The sequence below is a fragment of the Meles meles genome, chromosome 5 (genome assembly GCF_922984935.1).
Source record: "Meles meles chromosome 5, mMelMel3.1 paternal haplotype, whole genome shotgun sequence".
NCBI classification, from domain to species: Eukaryota; Metazoa; Chordata; class Mammalia; order Carnivora; family Mustelidae; genus Meles; species Meles meles.
The window spans coordinates 94,862,065-94,881,305 of NC_060070.1; the positions used below are offsets into that span (position 1 = coordinate 94,862,065).

The 19,241-nt window shown below is 38.5% G+C and overlaps 1 protein-coding gene and 1 non-coding gene across 8 annotated transcripts in view; one reads left to right on the forward strand and one right to left on the reverse strand.

Annotated features, from left to right (window-relative positions):
- The window catches only part of LOC123941432 (24-hydroxycholesterol 7-alpha-hydroxylase), a 96,351-nt gene that overhangs the window by 43,055 nt on the left and 34,055 nt on the right, over positions 1 to 19,241 (reverse strand). For all 7 annotated transcript variants that reach the window (XM_046004570.1, XM_046004571.1, XM_046004569.1 and 4 more), the window contains one exon: positions 16,073 to 16,163. In XM_046004570.1, coding sequence (XP_045860526.1) covers positions 16,073 to 16,163 — 91 coding nt within the window. The remainder of the gene's footprint in view (positions 1 to 16,072; positions 16,164 to 19,241) is intronic.
- Positions 13,130 to 13,239, forward strand: LOC123942892. The gene has a single exon (XR_006818522.1). It is a non-coding gene; the product is annotated as a U6 spliceosomal RNA (small nuclear RNA).

Consider the following 19,241-nt stretch of genomic DNA (forward strand, 5'->3'; position numbering starts at 1 on the left):
AGAAAGGTCAGTGGGTAGTGGGGCCTGAGAAACAAATCAGGGGTTCCCTTGTGTGAGAGATCTGAGTTAAGGACCTATTTCACCATGATGACAGTCTTCCAATCTCTAGTCCTTCCTCCTCCCCTTTTCCTCTCCTACCTTTTTGCCTCTTTCTCCTCTCTCTGGGGGAAAGCTCAGATCCTTGTCCATGTAGTAGGGGGTGACTCTGGATTTATGGCACCTGAAGATATAGAATGGGAGTTTATTGGGGCTCCTAAAATCATTAGGGAGTAAATATGATTTTACACACACATACACACACACACGAAAAAGAAAAGAAAAAGATAATGAATTAATTAAAGAAAATGTAGAAGAGCTCCCTTGAGGTAAGTTATATCCTGTTGCCTCATTCAGTTATCTCAGAAACCTCTGGAATATGAAGAAAGAATTAGAGAGGGAGGTCCATGCAGAAAAGCTCCAGAGGTGAGAAAACATATGCAAAAGGTAAGATATTTCTACCCTTCTTGAAAATACAAGGCTTGCACTCCCATACCAAGTAAACTGTAATCTTATTGAGCTGAGAGCCTGCAAAAATTTGATGTAAAAATCAGTATTCTATGTTATCTCTCCAATATTTCTTTGAGGAAAACAAAAAGATGTAGTCTTTGGGTCTTTCTTTCTTGCACATGTATCTTATTATGCATGTTCTGTGAGACAAAACTCTGTAAGATATTAAATTAATAGAAAACACAAGAGCAGATGAGAGTTGTTGAAAGATTATGAAGTACATGGTAGCCTACGAAGTTAGGTGTTTTTAGCTCACTGCAGTTTCCTATAAATTCTTGATAGGTATAATCTCTCCAGCGACTGCAGGTTTCTAGACTATTAATTCACTACAAATGTTGATAGCTTTTTTAAAGAGCGAGTGAGAAAGAGAGAGCCTGAGTGGGGGGGGGGGGTAGGGGCAGAGGGAGAGAGAATCCCAAATGGCTTCATGGCCAGCATAGAGCCTGATGTGTGGCTTTACCCGCACAAAGGTGAGATCCTGACCTCAGCTTAAACCAAGAGTCAGACCTCAAGCAAGTGAGCCACCCAGGGGCCCCACAAACGTTGATAGTTTAAACTATTGCCTCAAGAATGTGAAACAGAATTTTAAAAATGGTTTTCTTCCTATAATTTTTTTTTTTTTGGTCTTGAAAGCAAATATCATGAGTTTGCTTGTTGGTAAAAGGTAAATAAATAAGGGTTGTGCTCATCTGTTGGTTTTCCTGTACCAACTTTTGTTATAGCAGCTTTATAATGCATTTTAATATCTGGTAGGACAAATCTAGTCTTACTAATTTATATTTCCACTAATTTTTCTTTTTATTTACATTTGGTTTTATTTATATTTTAAATTAAAAAAATATTTAAGTCATTTAGTTAGTTCTCCCCACCCCAAATCCATTGGAATTCTCACTAAAATTGATTAAATATATATTGACTTGAAAAGGGTTGGCATTTTCATGACACTAAACCTTTCTGTCCAGGAACATGTGTGCTTTTTCTCTTTATCTAGGTGTTTGGTTTAAAACTATATTTTTATAAAACATGCTAACTCCTCTATATAGGTCATGTCCTAACCCAATTTCTTTATACAAGACAAATACCACTTAAATGAATAGGAAGGACAGATGTAAAATTAAATGGAAGGCTTTTAAAAAAAAATGAACAAACAGGCAGTTTAAGGCATTGATAGTGGATACAGATGAGAAACAAAAGCAGCAGCTGAGAGACTGCCCACAGATTGTGGGAATGTGAGCACTGGGGATTTCTGGGCATCGCTAGAGGCTGGCAAACCACAGTTCACTCTCCCCTTACAGCCCCAGCTTCTTTCAAACCCTCAGTGATTTTGGAACTTCCAGCTCTGGTTCTTCTGATTTTTCTAGGGGTAGACATGACTTTTTGGCATCTGAAGGATTTAAGATGAAATTTTATTATAAAAAAGGCATGTTCCTATCATGGGGAAAGCCAGCCTCATGCATCCAGTCTTTGTACTCCAACTCAGCAGCCTATAAAAGGGCCTTGCGCCTGGAGCACTGCTCACCAGGAAATACAGAGTCCACAAGGCCTGTGCTGGTCTTACTGCCTTGTGTGGGACTATCTTTCCTTGTCTCAGGTGCAGTAAATGCCCCCTTGTCTCGGCTTAAAGTGTGTGCATCTTATGGCATCTGGCCAACCCCACCGTTCTATCTGCCCTTCCAAGGGGAGAGGGCACAGTGTCCTTTCCACTGAGGCATAAGAGCGGTAAGCTGGGGGACCGACACCCACTACCGAAGCTGAGTTTGCTGTCTCTTCTCTATGAAAAGGAAGTGCTGTTCCTTGCAGGGCTTCACTGCACTGTATTTTTCCTAAAGACTCTGGTACCAAGCTGCATGGGCAGAAGCTCTTAGAATCTTCCTCTGGGGCTGATAACCAGTTCAAGGTACTTGGGCTGACATCTGTTGAAACAGTATAAGCACTAACCTTTTAGAAGTAACCTCTGCTCAGTGACTTCAGTTTGGCATTTATAACCATAGACTGAGTCTCTCTGAAGGAGGTAGTGATAGCAATGGACTGAGAAAGATAGCAAGGAGGGGCCCCTGGGAGGCTCAGTCACTTAAGCATCTGACTCTTGATCTCAGCTCAGGTCATATTCTCAGAGTCGTGAGATTAAGCCCCACATCGGGCTCCATACTCTGTGGGGAGTCTGCTTATCCCTCTCTCTCAGCTCCTCCTCGCTGCTCATGCTTTCTCTCTAAAATAAATAAATAAAATCTTAAAAAAGGAAAAAAAGGAAAGAAAGGCACCAAGGAATGCAAGGTTGCTTAGAACAGGTTATTATTACTGATGGAAGATCAGGAGTTGATAACCCACAGACCGACCCTCCACCCCACCCTTTCTTCCAAGACGTACAGGTATAGTAATATCCCAAATCCCATTCTATCATTTCGAGAAAAGTTTAAGGTCATTACAGCAAGTCAATCATGTAAGAGTCTCCTCTGAAAAAGTAATACTTTGTGCTATTTTCAGAAATATTTCTTTCATATATTGAAAAGAGGTTATTGGTTTCTCTATTTACTGGAATATGAAATGAAGCCTGCTTTATAATTACAGTGACTTTTTCAAGGAGTAAAGGACATAGTCCAATTGATAATAAACATGAGGGAGAGAGATTGCCTCCAGAAGACAACAATAGGCAGATAATAAAATGGTAAGTATATTTTGACCTAGAAATACCCTTTATTTATAAACTCTACCTAATGATTCTGAATTTTTAGATGGTGTTCTCTGGAGACATGTCAACCAAACCTCAAGGCCTTTACCTAAGTATTTTCTAAAGGGGAAGAAAGATGATCAAAATGCCTGAATAATTCTCTGACAGAACATACTGAAAAAAGAGCCGTGTCAGAATGAAAAATGAAGAGGATAAATAAAGCAGATGAACAGTGCCCACTGAGTGAGATAACAGAAGACTTAATAAAATGAGGAGCGCCACAGGACCTGTCTCCAAGCTTGTAAATTTGAACAGGATATCAAATGATCTACAGCTATCCAAGGGATCTCTCTTAGATTGTTGAAGCGAGGCAGTAAAAGAATGACTTCACACACAATTTCCCGAGTTGTATCAGAAGACACACATCAGGTATGAAAGGTAAAAACTGCTGGTGGAAACATAGGCACCTGGGAAATCTCTCGTGGGCTAGAAATCTTAAGGGCATGTCTTACGCTGGCCTTCATGGCTCAGGTAGTGGATTGGAGAGTAACAAGTTGTGCATTCTAAAGGGACACCATCTTGTCTATAAGGTCAAAGGAAAAAGAAGATAAGAAAATTCTATATTGCGAGTGGAATGGAACAGTTCCAGATGGAATGTTCTGCATTAATAAATTCTTCCTTAGGTAATCGATGTATGATCTTCAAGGCTGATGAATGAAAAGTAGTTTGTGAGAAGCTCCAGCATAACTGAATGTTTGCTGGGCCCATTCAGGATTTTAAAAAACTGGACTAGCAAAGGAAAACAAGGCTATGCAAGAAATTTCCTATATAATGTTATAGCCTCCAAAACCTCCATGTTAAGTTCATAATGACAAGCAACCAGTGGGAGTGGAGAAAAAAAATTTTTTTAAAGATCTTATTTATTTATTTGACAGACAGAGATCACAAGTAGGCAGAGAGGCAGGCAGAAGAGAGAGAAGGAAGCAGACTCCCTGCTGAGCAGAGAGCATGATGTGGGGCTCGATCCCAGGACCCTGAGATCATGACCTGAGCAGAAAGCAGAGGCTCTAACCCACTGAGCCAGCTAGGCGCCCTAAGAGAGAAAATTTTTAATAATTTTCCTCTGTTCATGACTCCATTGAAGTGTCCTTGGCTCTGCTATTTGATCGCTTTTCTCAATATTTTGGGCCACAGAGGGCTAGGAATCTATCACAGATGCAACTTTGGCTATCAACCACCAAGCCCTGGCAGGTTGCAGAGGGGATAACGCAAATGAGCTTCTTCAGTTAGCTGAAGGGACTCAGGTCTTTGATATGCCAGGATGGAGTCCTCCAAGAATGTTGTTATTGGTTGGCAAGATGGTATTGACACACATTCAAGTGGAGGGAAGTCGTATACAAATTATAATATAGGTAAGAAGTGCCTATAGGTAGGGTTTCAAGAATAAATGAAAATGTTTAAATGCAAGGAAGTAAAACTAGTTAAAAATAACACAAACTAATTAAAATAATACAAAGAACATGGACTTTGCCTAGGACATCACCATATGTTCTGAACTTCATTTCTCACTCCGCTAGTTTTTATCCTTGTTTATAATTGGGAGCAGAGACAGACCCTTTTCTCACCAATGTGTGGTGAGTGTAGCCATGTAAGTCAATGTCACCGTGTAATAAATAGCATCCGGCCACTCGGACAGTGTCAATGTCAGTACGTCTCCAGTCAGGATTGCTGCTAAATCAGAACACAAGGGAACCAAAACACAATGGCTGGCAATGAGTACATTTTCTCCTGTATACAGTCACACTGTTAGTGAGTGGCCCGACTGAAACTCATGAATCAAGTTCCTGACTTAAATCCAATGGAAATCTGGTAATGTACCTTTTATGATACACAAATGTTAACTTTATATAAAACAGGGATCATTTTTATGTAGATGCATTTCTATTAACTAATCTGGCTCCTTGTAGGGACAGCTAGATGGCTCAGCCAGTTTGGCAGCTGCCTTTGGCTCAGATCATGATCCCAGGGTCCTGATGGAGTCCCACATTGGGCTCTCCGCTCAGCAGGGAGTCTGCTTCTCCCTCTGCCTGCTCTTCCCCCTGCCTGTGCTCTTTCTCTCTCTTGCAAAAATAAAAAAATAATAATCTGGTTCCTTGTATATTAACATACAATTTTATTAATTTTTTCCTTTAAATAAACACACAGTAAAACTGCAAGAAAAAGGTATTAATGCTCCCTTACATTAAAAAGAATAGGTTGGAAGGGCCAATACAACCAGCTAAAAACTTCAACTGCATTTTTATTTGTTTTGTTTTTAAGATAGAATGACCCTCTCCTGGTGGGAGAGACATTCACCATGGGAGTCCAGAATTAGAAAGGAAAATTGCTTTATAATAGTCTAAACAGGACCCAAATGTTAATGCCTGAGATTGCTTTTGCTCAGTTGCTCATAAATATGAGTATTTATACTGGGTTGGTTAATCTTTTATGATCCAGCAGTCCTGTAGTAGTTATCTTGAAAATACAAAGTATAATGATTCTAAAAATGCAAGAAGCATTTACATATATATTCCTACACCTTAAGTAAAATAAAAAAGGGGAGAGAAGTAAACCATCATGGCAGGTTAATGGAATGACACTTAAATTAAAATGCAAATACTTAAAAAAACCAAACATGGCATAATATGTAGTTTAATGATTAAAGTAAAAATATGAGTAACTTAATTTTCTTCTTAGAACAGTTCTATGGGTACAACCTTCACGATATTGAGAATAGATAAAACCCTATAGGAAGAAAAGGAGCTTCAGAAAAAAACCCTTCCTTCTTTATCAAAACACATATAAACTCTAAGTTTGTGACTTTTTCAATAAACAGAATAAAGAAGATGAGCATTTGTCTTCGGTCAATACAAAGGTGTGTCAGTTAATTATTGTTCCATTTTTTAAAATTCATAGTTCATACAAGCATGAAGTTTCGTGAGAATGGTGAGAAGGCTTAACTGCACTTTGTCTGCTGGCATGGAATCTGTTAGCAAGGGGTCACCTCACCTGGGAACAGGTAAGGGATGCATGTGTGTATGTACACAGATATACAGATACAAAGGTACATAGTTATATTTATGAATGTGTTTATATTTATAAAAAACTATTCATGTATTATATTTATACTATAAATGTATTATGAAAATACATTTATATAGTAATCCAATATGCTTATTTCCTATACTCACGTGTATATGTGAAGGTATATACATATGCATACTGATATCATTAGTTTGGTCAGTGCAATATCTGAACGCCGTGTTTCAACAGAAGCTTGCCTACCATCAAGTCAAAAAGTGCCAGATTCTTGCTTTCTTTGCCACCCTGGAAGGAGGATGTTACTATGAAGAAAAGACTTTACCAGTCTTTACCAAGCTTCGCATCAAGAGTTAGTGATCTAAAGAAGTGTAGACTGCACAAGTGTTCTGTGGCAGCAACTGTGATTTTTGCAGGATCAAGTTCCTGAGGACCCAGGGTCATTAGTGTCTTGGACCTCTGGCCACGATGCACTTGGCGTTCAGTGGCAAGGTTGCACTTGCCACCCTAGCTCTGCAGCCTGATTTGGAGCATGACTTCAGGCTGTGTATCCTCCAAGCCTGGAACTCTGGACCTCCTAGATGTTCTGTGAACTCATAAATTGGTAATACATTTGGTTTTTCACTAAACCAGCTCTAGTTAGGTTCTGCAGCTGCCTCTAAGAAACCTTGCCGAAGGAGTAACCAAAGTGACTAATTTGGAGAAAAAAAAGAAATGAAAAAGTCAGCTATTGGGCAAGTGAATGGAACCACAGGAGGGGAAGGGGAGTGATCTCCAGTGGTGGTAAGAGGGGGTCAGAAGAGGAAGAGAAGACACATTCACACATCCACCTGGATTTTCTGCTGCGATCACCTTGCAGTAAATTTTTATTTTATTTAGAGAGAGAGAGAGAGAGAGAGGACAGGGGGGCGGGTGGGGAAGGGGCAGAGAAAGAATCTTAAGCAAGCTCCATGCCCAGCACAGGGCCCAGTGTGGGGCTTGATTTCACAACACTGAGATCATGACCTGAGTCAAAATCAAGAGTTGAACTCTTAACCCACTGATACACCCAGGTGTCCCACAGTGAAATTTTTACATCTGAAATACCCGTCTATGGGGGCAGAAGGTCAGTGAAAATGGAAGTCTGGAAGGCATGATTCCAGCAGGTTCTTGTGAGGATGGAAACTTGGAAGGACTAGGCATATGCTTTTCAAGAAAAGAAAGGAAAATTGTCCACAGGAATGAAAGCCATGACCTCTCCTCTTTATATATTCCTAATATGGTAAATCAGGTTGTTTCGAATTTGTTAGAAATATGCTCATGTTCTTGTCTGGACAAAATGCCATGAAAATGCCACTGATGATGTTGATCTAAGAGAATTCTGTGAGAACACAGTGAGGCCCCGCCTGCAGTCTCTGACCCCAACCAGCTCTTCCTCTGCATACCTGCTTGTCTAACTCCTAACCATCTTCAAGTGCTTTCCTGGATCTTACCTACCATGAGACCCACTCTTATCCGGCTCTTGAATACTTCCACCTGTTCCCCTGCTCAGCTCTGATTTCTTTCTATACAGTATTGTCACCATCTAATATTTTTAGGGTTTACTTACACATTACATTTATTTATTGTCTGTCTCCCCTACAAGAATGTAAGCACCAAAGGGGAAGGGGTTGTTGTTTTTTCTGTGTACCCCAAACTCCTAAGATAGTTGTTGGCACATAATAGGAGCTCAGTAAATATTTGTTCAATGAATGATAGATATGGCTGGGGTGAAATAAATAACAGGCAGGGTGACAGAGACCAGATTGTTGATGTGAGAAAAAGTCTCCAAGGCCACATGAAGGCTTTAGATTTTATTCTGAGTGAGACGTGAAGTCACTAGGTGTTGCTGAGTATGGACTACCTGGATCTGACAGATTAAGGGGGAAGATCCAGGGGAGCAGTTGAACTTACCAAGGGATTGTGATTAATGGAACAGAGTCTCAGAGGTCATTAACCAGTGATCCACATGTTCAGGTGGCCTTGGTCAGAAGAAGGCATAGGTACACAAAAAGGAAAGATGATTCTACACGCAACCACAAACTAGCTATCTTGTATGGTGTTTATTATCAGTCACCATTTTTTGGGTGGGGTAAATTACATCTTTGACAACTATATTTGTTTTAGAAATTACCTTGGCTATGAACATGGTAGTCACATTTTCTGAACCAAGTATGAAGTAAATAGTTTAGAAAATACTTTTTCTAATCTACAAGTTTATTTATGTATGGTCTTCTGAAGGTATTCAAATTAAATCATGTTTAGTGTTATATTTACACTAAACAGCATGACAGAAAGAAAATGAAGAGAGTGTTAGAGGGTATTCAAGGGGCACCTTACTTAGATTGTTACACTGATTGCAAAGGGGGATCAGACCATCAGGCTATAGTTTTAGGCTCAGGGGTATGAACGATTAGTCCAGGAATATATTCTTTTTTTTTAAAATATTTTATTTATTCATTTCACAGACAGAGATCACAAGTAGGCAGAGAGGCAGGCAGAGAGAGAGGAAGCGAAGCAGGCCCCCCGTTGAGCAGAGAGCCCGATGCAGGGCTCGATCCCAGGACCCTGAGATCATGACCTGAGCTGAAGGCAGAGGCTTTAACCCACTGAGCCACCCAGGCGCCCCCAGGAATATATTCTGAATACACACACAATGTAACTAGAGGTATGCTTTAGGAAGATTAGTATGTTAGTGACTTGGAATTAAGCTGGAAACTGGACCTCATCACGTTAATTCAGACATTCTGAGTACAATTTTGAAATAAGAAGATTTGATATTTTGTATTATCAACTCCTGAGTCAGACCAACATTGGTTCAAATTGTAGTTCTATCACTTACTAGTCGTGTGGTCTTGGGTAAGCTACCGAATAGGCACATCATTTTCCTCATGTTTAAAATGTACATAAATAATAACATTTAGGAGGGTGATTCAAGGATTAAGGGAGTCAATAAGAAAAGCACTTGGAACAGGGCCTGGGACTTACTAAGTGCCACCTAAGTATTAGCTATTATTGTTGCTACTATTTCTACCTCTTAGGATCCTATTAGACAGAAATATCTTCATGCTATATTTCTGCTGCATTCAGTTTTTTTAAAGGGATGGCCAGTCGATATAAAATAATTCAACTATTGCTATAAACACTCAAGAAAACTATGATATTTTAAATACATATGTATATATATAATTTTAGAAAGACCGAGAGAGAATGTTCATTTGTGCCCGTGAGAGAGGCAAGAGGGAGAGGGAGTTGGAGAGACAGAATCTCAAGCAGACTCCACGCTACGTGTGGAGTCCAATGTGGGGCTTGATCTCACAGCCCTGAGATCACCACCTGAGCTGAAATCAAGAGTTGGAGCCTTAACTGGCTGAGCTATCCAAGCACCTGGAAAACTCTATTTTGAAAAGCAATACTGACTAATATTTCGAAGTAGAAAAATTCAAAGTCATAATAGTCACTGATTTCATGGCACGGCAAGATTATAAAATTTCATTTAACTGATATGGGTATATTGGTTTAGGTCATGGCTAAAATTCATAAAATGATTACAATTTGAAAGACATTGTGGTATTTTATATTTACCATATTCTCCTAGTAACTCCATGAGATGGGCATTCTTATTTTGCCATTTGCCTGAAGAGGAAAAAAGCCTTAAAGAAATTGGTAACTTGAATAAGGAATTAACCTGTAGTAAGGACTCAGACTGGATTTGAATGCAGGCATTTTGACCCCCATATTTGCACTATGTTTTTGGGATTATGACAACAACTGAAATATGTGGTGATCTACAAATTAAAATTTAAAACAAAATGGCAAATTTCCAGGAATTATGCCCCAAAACTCTGTAACAGAGCAAAATATTCTTTGCCAGATCCTTAATAATTTGATAATGTATATTTCACCCAGGATGAATGGATAAAATAAAATCATAATCAAGAAGATGATTTATAGAGTTCAAACCCTAGAAACATGTTAGCATTCATTATCAGTCTTGTGGATTCTCAGACTTGAGACTACTGATTGTCTCAAAACTTTAGGGGCAGAAACTTATCAAAAATTTCTTTACATAAAATCTTCATTTCATCTAAGCTGTCTAATGAGATAGGTCATAAAACTGCAAGTGAAAGCTAAATTAAGACATTCATCTTTTAAAATACATTCTTGTATTTGTTCATTAAATTTATTCAGAAAATACTTGTTGAGCAATGGGTTCCAGACAGCTAGGGATCCTGTAGAAACCGAGACAGACATTGTTCCTGCGGCTGGAGAGACTATGTTCTGATGAAGGAGGCAGAAGATAGATCGATCAATAGATAGACAGACTAATAAACAAAAGAAATCATTCTTACGAAAGACAGTGAGGTGAGTCAGAGAATCACCAAGAGCAAAGTTAGGGAAAGTGACTTCAGACAGGGTGAGCCTAAAAGACCTATCGGAGGAAACGACATTCAAGCTGACTGAAAGATGAATAAAAACAAGGAAAAACGTTCCAAGCACAGAAATCCTACAGAATTCATCAGCAAATGTGTATCTCTAAAGAAGTGATGTAAATATTCCTTTCTCCCTCCTTACATCTTTGGTAAACTTCTAAATCTGTTTTCATTTTTATAAAATGCACTTCCTTCATGAACTTCTATGACAGCAGGCACCATACACTTGTCCTCATAGCCCTGATATTTCATATGACGCCTTGACATAGCAAGTACTCAAAAAGATATTTGATGGACACCTAAACAAACAAGTGAATGAAGGGTTAACAATAAATCTGGAAGGTTTCCTAAAAGAAAATTTAAAACGTATGGTTCAGGGTAAGGTTAACAGAAATGGCAGAGTAAGGACTCCAAAAAGTGCCTTTTTAAAAATCAATGAAAAACCTGATAAAATTTGTCAATATCAACTTTTTTCAGGACTTTGGGAATTAACCAAAAGCTTGCAGCAGTGCAGGGAGTGTTTATCCAAGAAAAACAGCTAAATCTTCGTAAGAAGAACAAACTTAATGACACCTTAACTTGCCCTATTCCCATCCCTCTCTCCATAGCTCCACGGTAGCCTTAAAAACAAATAGCCTACAATCACCTTGCAAACCAGCAGTTACCAGAGGGGACAGAATAAGATTGGAACTCCTTCGAGACCTCATTCCTAGAGAATTCTCATTATTTGAGCTGTCTGGCTTATAAGACTGAAAGTCTCACTTATAAGACTATCTTTATCTGACCTGACTTGGAACTCACACAGTGGAAAAAGTCTTTCCCCCAAGGGTTTTGGTTGGGAACCTTTAGGGATAATTAACTTTGTAGCTACCAGAGGCAATAGATAACAGCTCGCACAAACAACAGGCAAACCAAAAAGATTAAAATGAAGAGCTAGGGAATGAGCCGTCCTAGGGGCTTTAAAAGGTCCAATGTATTCCTGGGAATATAAAAATGCATGTACTTGTGTAGGACTGCACCAATGCCCAGGGCCTCATTCAGGCTCAGGAAAGACCTGAGAAGGCTCTAAGGTCTGACCTATGGCTAACCTTGAGGTTCTGGGTGCAAGTGGGAAGTGAAAGTTAAGGCAGGGTTACCAACTGCCTAGTTGAGTATTGAAGGCATGCTCCAACATGCAAACAAAATCCCAAACGTGCAACATGGAGGTCTTATCCGTGCTTAGTGTAAAGAAATCTTTGTCCAACTATTAGCTGAACACTAACCTAACCAAGCAGAAACATATGTAGAAACATGTGATAGTAATAGAAAATACAATATAATCATACAAATTTCTGGAATTAGTTCATGAAAGTCAATAAACAAATACACAAACAAGGCTATGACAAGAAGCAACAGCAATAAACCCTGAGGAAACAGAAGAATCTGATTTCCAATGTTGCCACATTGTATTATTTAAAATGTCCAGTTATCAAAACAAAATGTAAGACATGCAATGAGAAATATGCAATAATACATGGAACAAGAAAACATAGACCATACATAGGGGGAAAAAAACCAATAAGTAGAAACTATCCCTGAAAAAACTCAGATGTTAGACTCACTTAAAAAAAAGGGGGGGTGGGGCGCCTGGGTGGCTCAGTGGGTTAGGGCCTCTGCCTTCGGCTCAGGTCATGATCCCAGGGTCCTGGGATCGAGTCCCACATCGGGCTCTCTGCTCCGTGGGGAGCCTGCTTCCTCCTCTCTCTCTGCCTGCCTCTCTGCCTAGTTGTGATTTCTCTCTGTCAAATAAATAAAATATTAAAAAAAAAAGGGGTGGGGGTTGCTGGGTGGCTCAGTGGGTTAAGACACTGCCTTTAGCTCAGCTCAGGGTCCTGGGATTGAGCCCCACATCGGGCTCTCTGCTCAGCAGGGAGTCTGCTTCTCCTTCTCTCTGCCTGCCTCTCTGCGTACTTGTGATTTCTGTCAAATAAAGAAATAAAATCTTTAAAAAAAAGACTTTAAATAAGAGATTTTAAATATGGTCAAAGACTTTAAGAAAAATTGTGTTTAAAGAACAAAATAAAGAATACTGATAAAGAGATATAAATTATACATAATAAAGAGGAGGGCAGAGAAACTTGAAATAGTGAATAGAAAAGTGATACCAAAAAAGAACATCCAAAAGAACAAAACCAAAAGCTAGTTCTTTTGAAAATGAAACTGACAATCCTTTAGCTATACTGACCAAGAAAAAAGAGAAGCCTTAAAATCAAGGCTGAGGGAGATGCTTTTCTAGTGATTTTCCAGAAATAAAAAAGATTGTGGGCAGTAAAATGAAGTTATATGTAACAAGTTAAATAACCTAGATGAAATGGACAAATTCTTTAAAAAGACACCAACTACAAAACTGACCAAGGAAAAACGGATAGTGTTACTAAACGTGGAACCATACCGAGAAGGTTAGCATGGCTCCTGCATAAGGATGATGTGGAAATTTGTGCAGTGTCCCTATTTTTCTGGGTCTGTAATGTACAGCAATAGTGGCCAGTTAACAACACTGTATTATGCATTTGAAAGTTGAAAAGAAAGTAGATCTTAAAGGTTTGCATCACAAGAAAAAAAATTATAACTTTGTGATAACGGATGTTGATTGTGGTGATCACTTCATAGTATACGCATATAGAGAGTCACTATATTCCGGGTGTCTGGGTGGGTCAGTGGGTTAAGCCTCTGCCTTTGGCTCAGGTTATGATCTCAGGGTCCTGGGATCGAGCCCCGTATTGGGCTCTCTGCTCAGCAGGGAAGCTGCTTTCCTGTCTTTCTCTCTGCCTGTCCTCTGCCTACTTGTGATCTTCCTGTCAAATAAATAAATAAAATAATTTTTAAAAATCACTATATTGTACACATAAAATTAATACAGTGATGTTATGTGTCAGTTATATTTCAATAAAAAAGAAGAAATATATAGCCTGAATAGACTTGTAAGAAGTAGAGTGAATAAATTAATCAAAAATTTCTCACAAAGAAAATCTCAGCACCAGATCACTTCACTGGTAAAGCTATCATAGAGTTAAAGGATAATTAACATCAATCCTTCAAAACTCTTCCAAAAAATATAAGTGAATACTTCTGAAGTCATTCTATAAAGCCAAAATTATCCTGAGACCCAACCCAGACAAACACAGGAAAAGAAAAACACAGATCAATATCCCTTATTAAAATAGATGTAAAATTCCTTAATAAGACACTAGCAAAATGAATCTGGCAACATAAAAATGATATATGCTATATGGATATAAATACCTATATGTAACATGGATATTTTATTTCCATAAAAAATTGTATGTATTATACCACATGACTAAGTAGGATTTATCCCAGGAATGCAAGGGAGATTCAACATGTGAAGATCAATTAATGTATAACATCATTGTAAAAAACAAAACTTCATGCTAAGTGAAAAAAAGCCAGATACAAAGGACCAGTGATTCAATAGCAGCTTTTACCCTGAAAGTTATAAGAAAGCTGAGCAATATACCTGGGATGGGCTGTAGTGGTGAGTGTTGAGGCCACAGAGATGTGGAGAGGTATCCAAGTCACTAAGGACATCTCTAAGAAAGAAATGATCTTACAGTGGTGAACGTAAGAATGGAGAACTGCTATACTGAGTCAGATTCTTGTTCCATGAATCTAAAGTGCTTTCTTTGACAGGATCCTTTGTATGGGAGCATGGATATCTTCCTTAATATCAACCTCCAAAGAGTGAGTGGTTTCCTCTCTCATCTAAATTCCTGAGCTCTACTACATCTTATACATGAATTGATCTGAATTGCTTCCAAATAATTTGATATTTTATGTAAATTGTTTTCAATTTTGTATAAGTCTTAAAAACCGAAAGCATATATATATATATATATATATATATATATATATATATATATACACACACACACACACACACATATATACATATATATAATACACTGGTATCACTATTTGAAGGAGCATTTGTCAGTGGAGAACAATGTGTTCTAAAAATAAACCAGAATGTAGAAAAAGAATAAAGGTTTTGTCTTTCTCCACTGAACTCTGTTCAAGAGTTCAAGATTCAAGTATTGTAGACATTTAGATGAATATAATACTTCTGTTGTAGCCTTTGGGTCAGACAGGCTCCCCACATTATCTCTACCATTCCATAACTACTTCATGATTTCCTAAAGACCAGGATTTTGGGAGAACCCTGTATAAGGAGAGGACTCTAGTAAGGAAATGGTGAAGTTGGAAATGTGACAGTCAAGGACACATTCCCTTCTACTGTTTGTAGACATATAGGCCTGCATATTGCCATAACTTTGTAGAGGTAAGCTCCATAAAGGCAAGTAGTCTTTTTCTTTTCTCACTAATGTGTCTCCAGAATCTAACATGTTAGCATGGTTTATACTTAGTGATTCTAATCCTCACTGTAAGACTTAAGGCTCAGAGACAGTATGGCGTAGATAGTCATGTTGAACAAGACAATTTGCTTTCTGGTTTGATTCAATAAGAAGCAGTTGAAAATAAAGGAAAAAATTTCAAATAAAATATTTTCAGCAATCATGAAGCGGGGGGTTGCTGTTAATTGATAACCTGCCTTTCGTCCTATTTTATTGTTTTCTTCCAAATCATTTATTATTCTTTTTATATCAGAATATATAATTTGACACATTAAGGTTTTTTTTTTTTAAAGATACTACTTCCCAACAGGTCAAATTGTGGGTAAAATAAACCAGTAGTTGAGTGCAAGTAGCTTGAATACGCGTCCAAGCTTATTTCTGCTTTAAAACAGATGACAATTGACGAGTACAAACCTGAACTAAAAAATGCAAGGTAGCAATCCCCACCTACTGTTCTAACCCCCCAAAGTTCTAACTTTTAAAACAATTCCTTTGGTGACAAAACCTTACTTGAATCTCTGTGTTATGTAATATATGCACTGTATTACTTTATACAAAATCTAGACATTCCTGAATTCCAAAAATAACGGAGAGGCCATGAGATTTGAAGAAAAAGGTTTTGTCTATACATATTTACGTTTAAGTAGAGAAGTTGGGCAAATCACAATCTCTCTAGCATTTATTTCATGATTTGAAAAGTAAGGGAGTTAGACTAGATGCCCTCTAAAATAACCTGGACAGTAATTAAATTCTAAGAATCTACCTGATCAATTTATACCCTGAAACACACAACTTGTGTTCAATTTTGGATTATGTTCAATTTCTATAAAATTCTGGGCCTTTAGCTTTGCCTATAACATGCGATAAGCACACATTAGATATCTCTTCAACCAGGTCAGTTCATTCAGGTTTAGTACCTGCTGTACCAAACACAGAAGATACGCCTTCCAGAATGGTCTCGTGGACAGTGGGATGAGAAAGGACAAATGCAAGTGTCCAAAATGCAACCTTAAAAAAACAAAACAAAACAGAAAACATGTATCACACAATACAACCTCCTTTGAAAGTGAATAAAAGCATGCTTAATATTCGTCATAAACATTAGAAGAAGCCAGGAAAATGTTTAAATTAAACTTAGAAGTTTGTTAGTAAGGAGCATTTTTGGAAACAACTGGATTCTTTGAACAAGAGAGTTGTTAGACTTCTGAGAGGTCAAATCTATACTTTTATTTTGTCACTATAGTTTAACTTTGTTGTTTTTTACAAATTAAACTGTCTTTACTACAAAATGAGGCAGGATTTCTTTTTAGTAATACACATTATAAAATATTATATAGGCATACATTAAATATTCAGAAACAGCAAATTGTGACACTTAAAATGTTAATCCCAATGAAAATATTTTTTAAAATTTAATTTCCATGAAAAAGATATGAATGAGCAAATCCTATGTTCTGCAAATAAAATATGGTAATTTTCAATAAGCCCAGAAAAATATACCTCAAATCCCATGAAGTAAATTATGAGAGTACTCAATATGAAAAATAATGGTCCTTTCCCACCTGAATGTTACTGAACGTATCATGCTTGCCAATTCTCTCTAGACCAAAGAAGATTATTTCACATCTTTCCTCATTGCGGTATTACAAGGTTAAAATTATACTGCCATATATCTCAAAAATGAACTTTCCACTAACTCAGGTAGATGTTTTTGCTTCTAATTTTAGACTACATAATAAAGGAAAGGGTATAAAATTAATAAAAGAAGTTTGGGTTTCCCTTGCATCTTTTCTGTAAACACGTATTGTAAAAGAAATTTCAGCTAGGACAATCAGCCCTGAAAGACTCAGACAATATTTCACATTTAAAACACTTAATTCTTTTTGTCTCTTTTGTGGGGCAACTTTAAGGACCTTTACATAATCCCAATACTCCCCTCTGTGGCCAAAACAGGAAGAGCAACTATCTGAAGGGAAGCGGTCAAATAAGCCAAATTCAATACTGGGGAATGAAACCCGATGGCCCTGTAAACAGGGTACTGTGTACATAGACAAAGTGAACGGGAAAGCCAAGGCCACCACCATCTGGAAAGCCTCTTTCTGCGGCATGATTCAGATCACGGAAGACTTACCCTACACCTCATCCAGTCCATTTTACAGTAGAGAAACATGCTCAGAGAGCTAGCTTCTCCTGTCTCTCCACTCGGGCCCCTGCTACGATTATCTACGGATGGAAGTGCTGAATTACTGGATTTAATTAATAAAGACTCCATACTCGCTTCGTCTTATTTAAAGGATCAGAATTTGTAATGGGGGAAAAACAACTTAATGGATAGCACATAGATTTTCAGTTACACAAAAGAGGGGTTCAGAGTTATACCAAACAGTGCTTAGAGTTTTAGAGAGTCACAAAAATTGGGTAATACTTATTTTATAATGAACACAAGGAATTCAACTAAATTTTTCATGGCTGTACGAAGGTGCTGTTTATCATTTTTAAATTTGGTAAAAAAACTCAATTACATTAAAAAAAAGAAAAGTCACATAAAAGACAGTAATGAGTAAATAAGAAATTTACATATATTACGGAAACAAACAAGAATAAATGACCTCGGGATCTTCGCACATACCCAGTTAAAGACCCGCTCCCCAAAGTACCAATTAGTATTTTGCCAAAGGGTCAAGTCCATGGTGGTGGCCGCTCAAAAAGGAGAAGGGCCACCCGGCTCACTGAACTTCAGAAGCAGCCGCTGCAAGGTGCAAGGTGGAAAGGGACAAGGAGGAAAGTCCAGCCCAGTAAGAGAAGATGAAATGGGTATGCTCTTCAGCCTCATTTATTGTTCCATTCAAAAGAGATTTAACAAATACTGATGGAGTCTCTATAACAGGTCAGACAGTCTTCTACAATCATGGTAAACACAAACATGTACAAGATATCACTCCCGCCCAAAGAACTTTCATGTCTAGTTGGGGATATGAAATGCAATCAGGAGAAAAAAGAGCTAAGGGTACAGGCAATGGGTGGGACAGACAACACAGACTGTGGGAGTCAAGGGTAAAGTGGGATGGGGTGGGGAGTCATGGTCAGTACTGAAAGGGTTCAGAAAGAGCTTGGGAGAAGCAATAACAACGATAAAATGTCAGCGGTGAGATTCATTTTGGAAAAATGGTCTGCAAGATTTATTGGGCAGGGATTTCTTGGAAGCTGGAAATGGTTTTTCCATACAAATGGTTTCACAAATTATGGTTGGTATTTTGGGCCAGTCTACCAAAGTTCACCTCGACCACAATGGAGCCTTCTGGTGATCTGTCCTGTCCCCAGCCTATCTCAAGCCTGAGCTCTGAGTTCCATGCGCCTTGAGGGAGAGCCCAGAATGGGAGAGAAGAGAACCTGACCTGGGCACCAAGAAAGGACAGGTCCCACCACTTATCCCACTGGCAGGGCTTTTGGGGGTTCTCTAGACAGTGAGGGGAGATCACTGAAGCTAGACAGCAGCGGCCACTCCCACCCTGGGGCATTTGAGTGGTCCCGTTTTGGAAGACAGGGCAGTTTATTATTAATGCGCCACTGAAAATAATGATTAAAACAACAGCCTTATTTTTCATAAAAGAAAGCTAACATTCTGTGAGCACCTTCTTTCTTCCAGGGACTGTCAGCCACTTTCCATATCTTAAAAATATAATGTTCATGACCATCCAATGAGGTAGATAGCATTCATCCTATTTTATAGATGAGAACACGGAGACTCAGAGAGGTTAAACACTTGACTCACTGTCACCCAGCACTGGGATTTGGCTTTTGGCCTGACTCTAAAGCCTTTTGAGGGTTTTTGCCTGCACACCAGCTGTCTTTTGGAGGTGCCACTGAGAGTCAGAAAGATGGAACTCTCACTAATCATCAGACACTTTCTTTCTGAAATTCATGATTTAAATCCTTTCAGGCCGGTGCCAGGAACAGATTCCAAAGAACTGACTTCCTCTGAATCAGATCAATGGGGCTTTGTGTCTCCTTCTTCTGGAGGATCTCTCTAATGAGATCTTGAAAATTAATCCAGTGACAGGAAGAGCTGTTTTGTTCTGCCTAGGG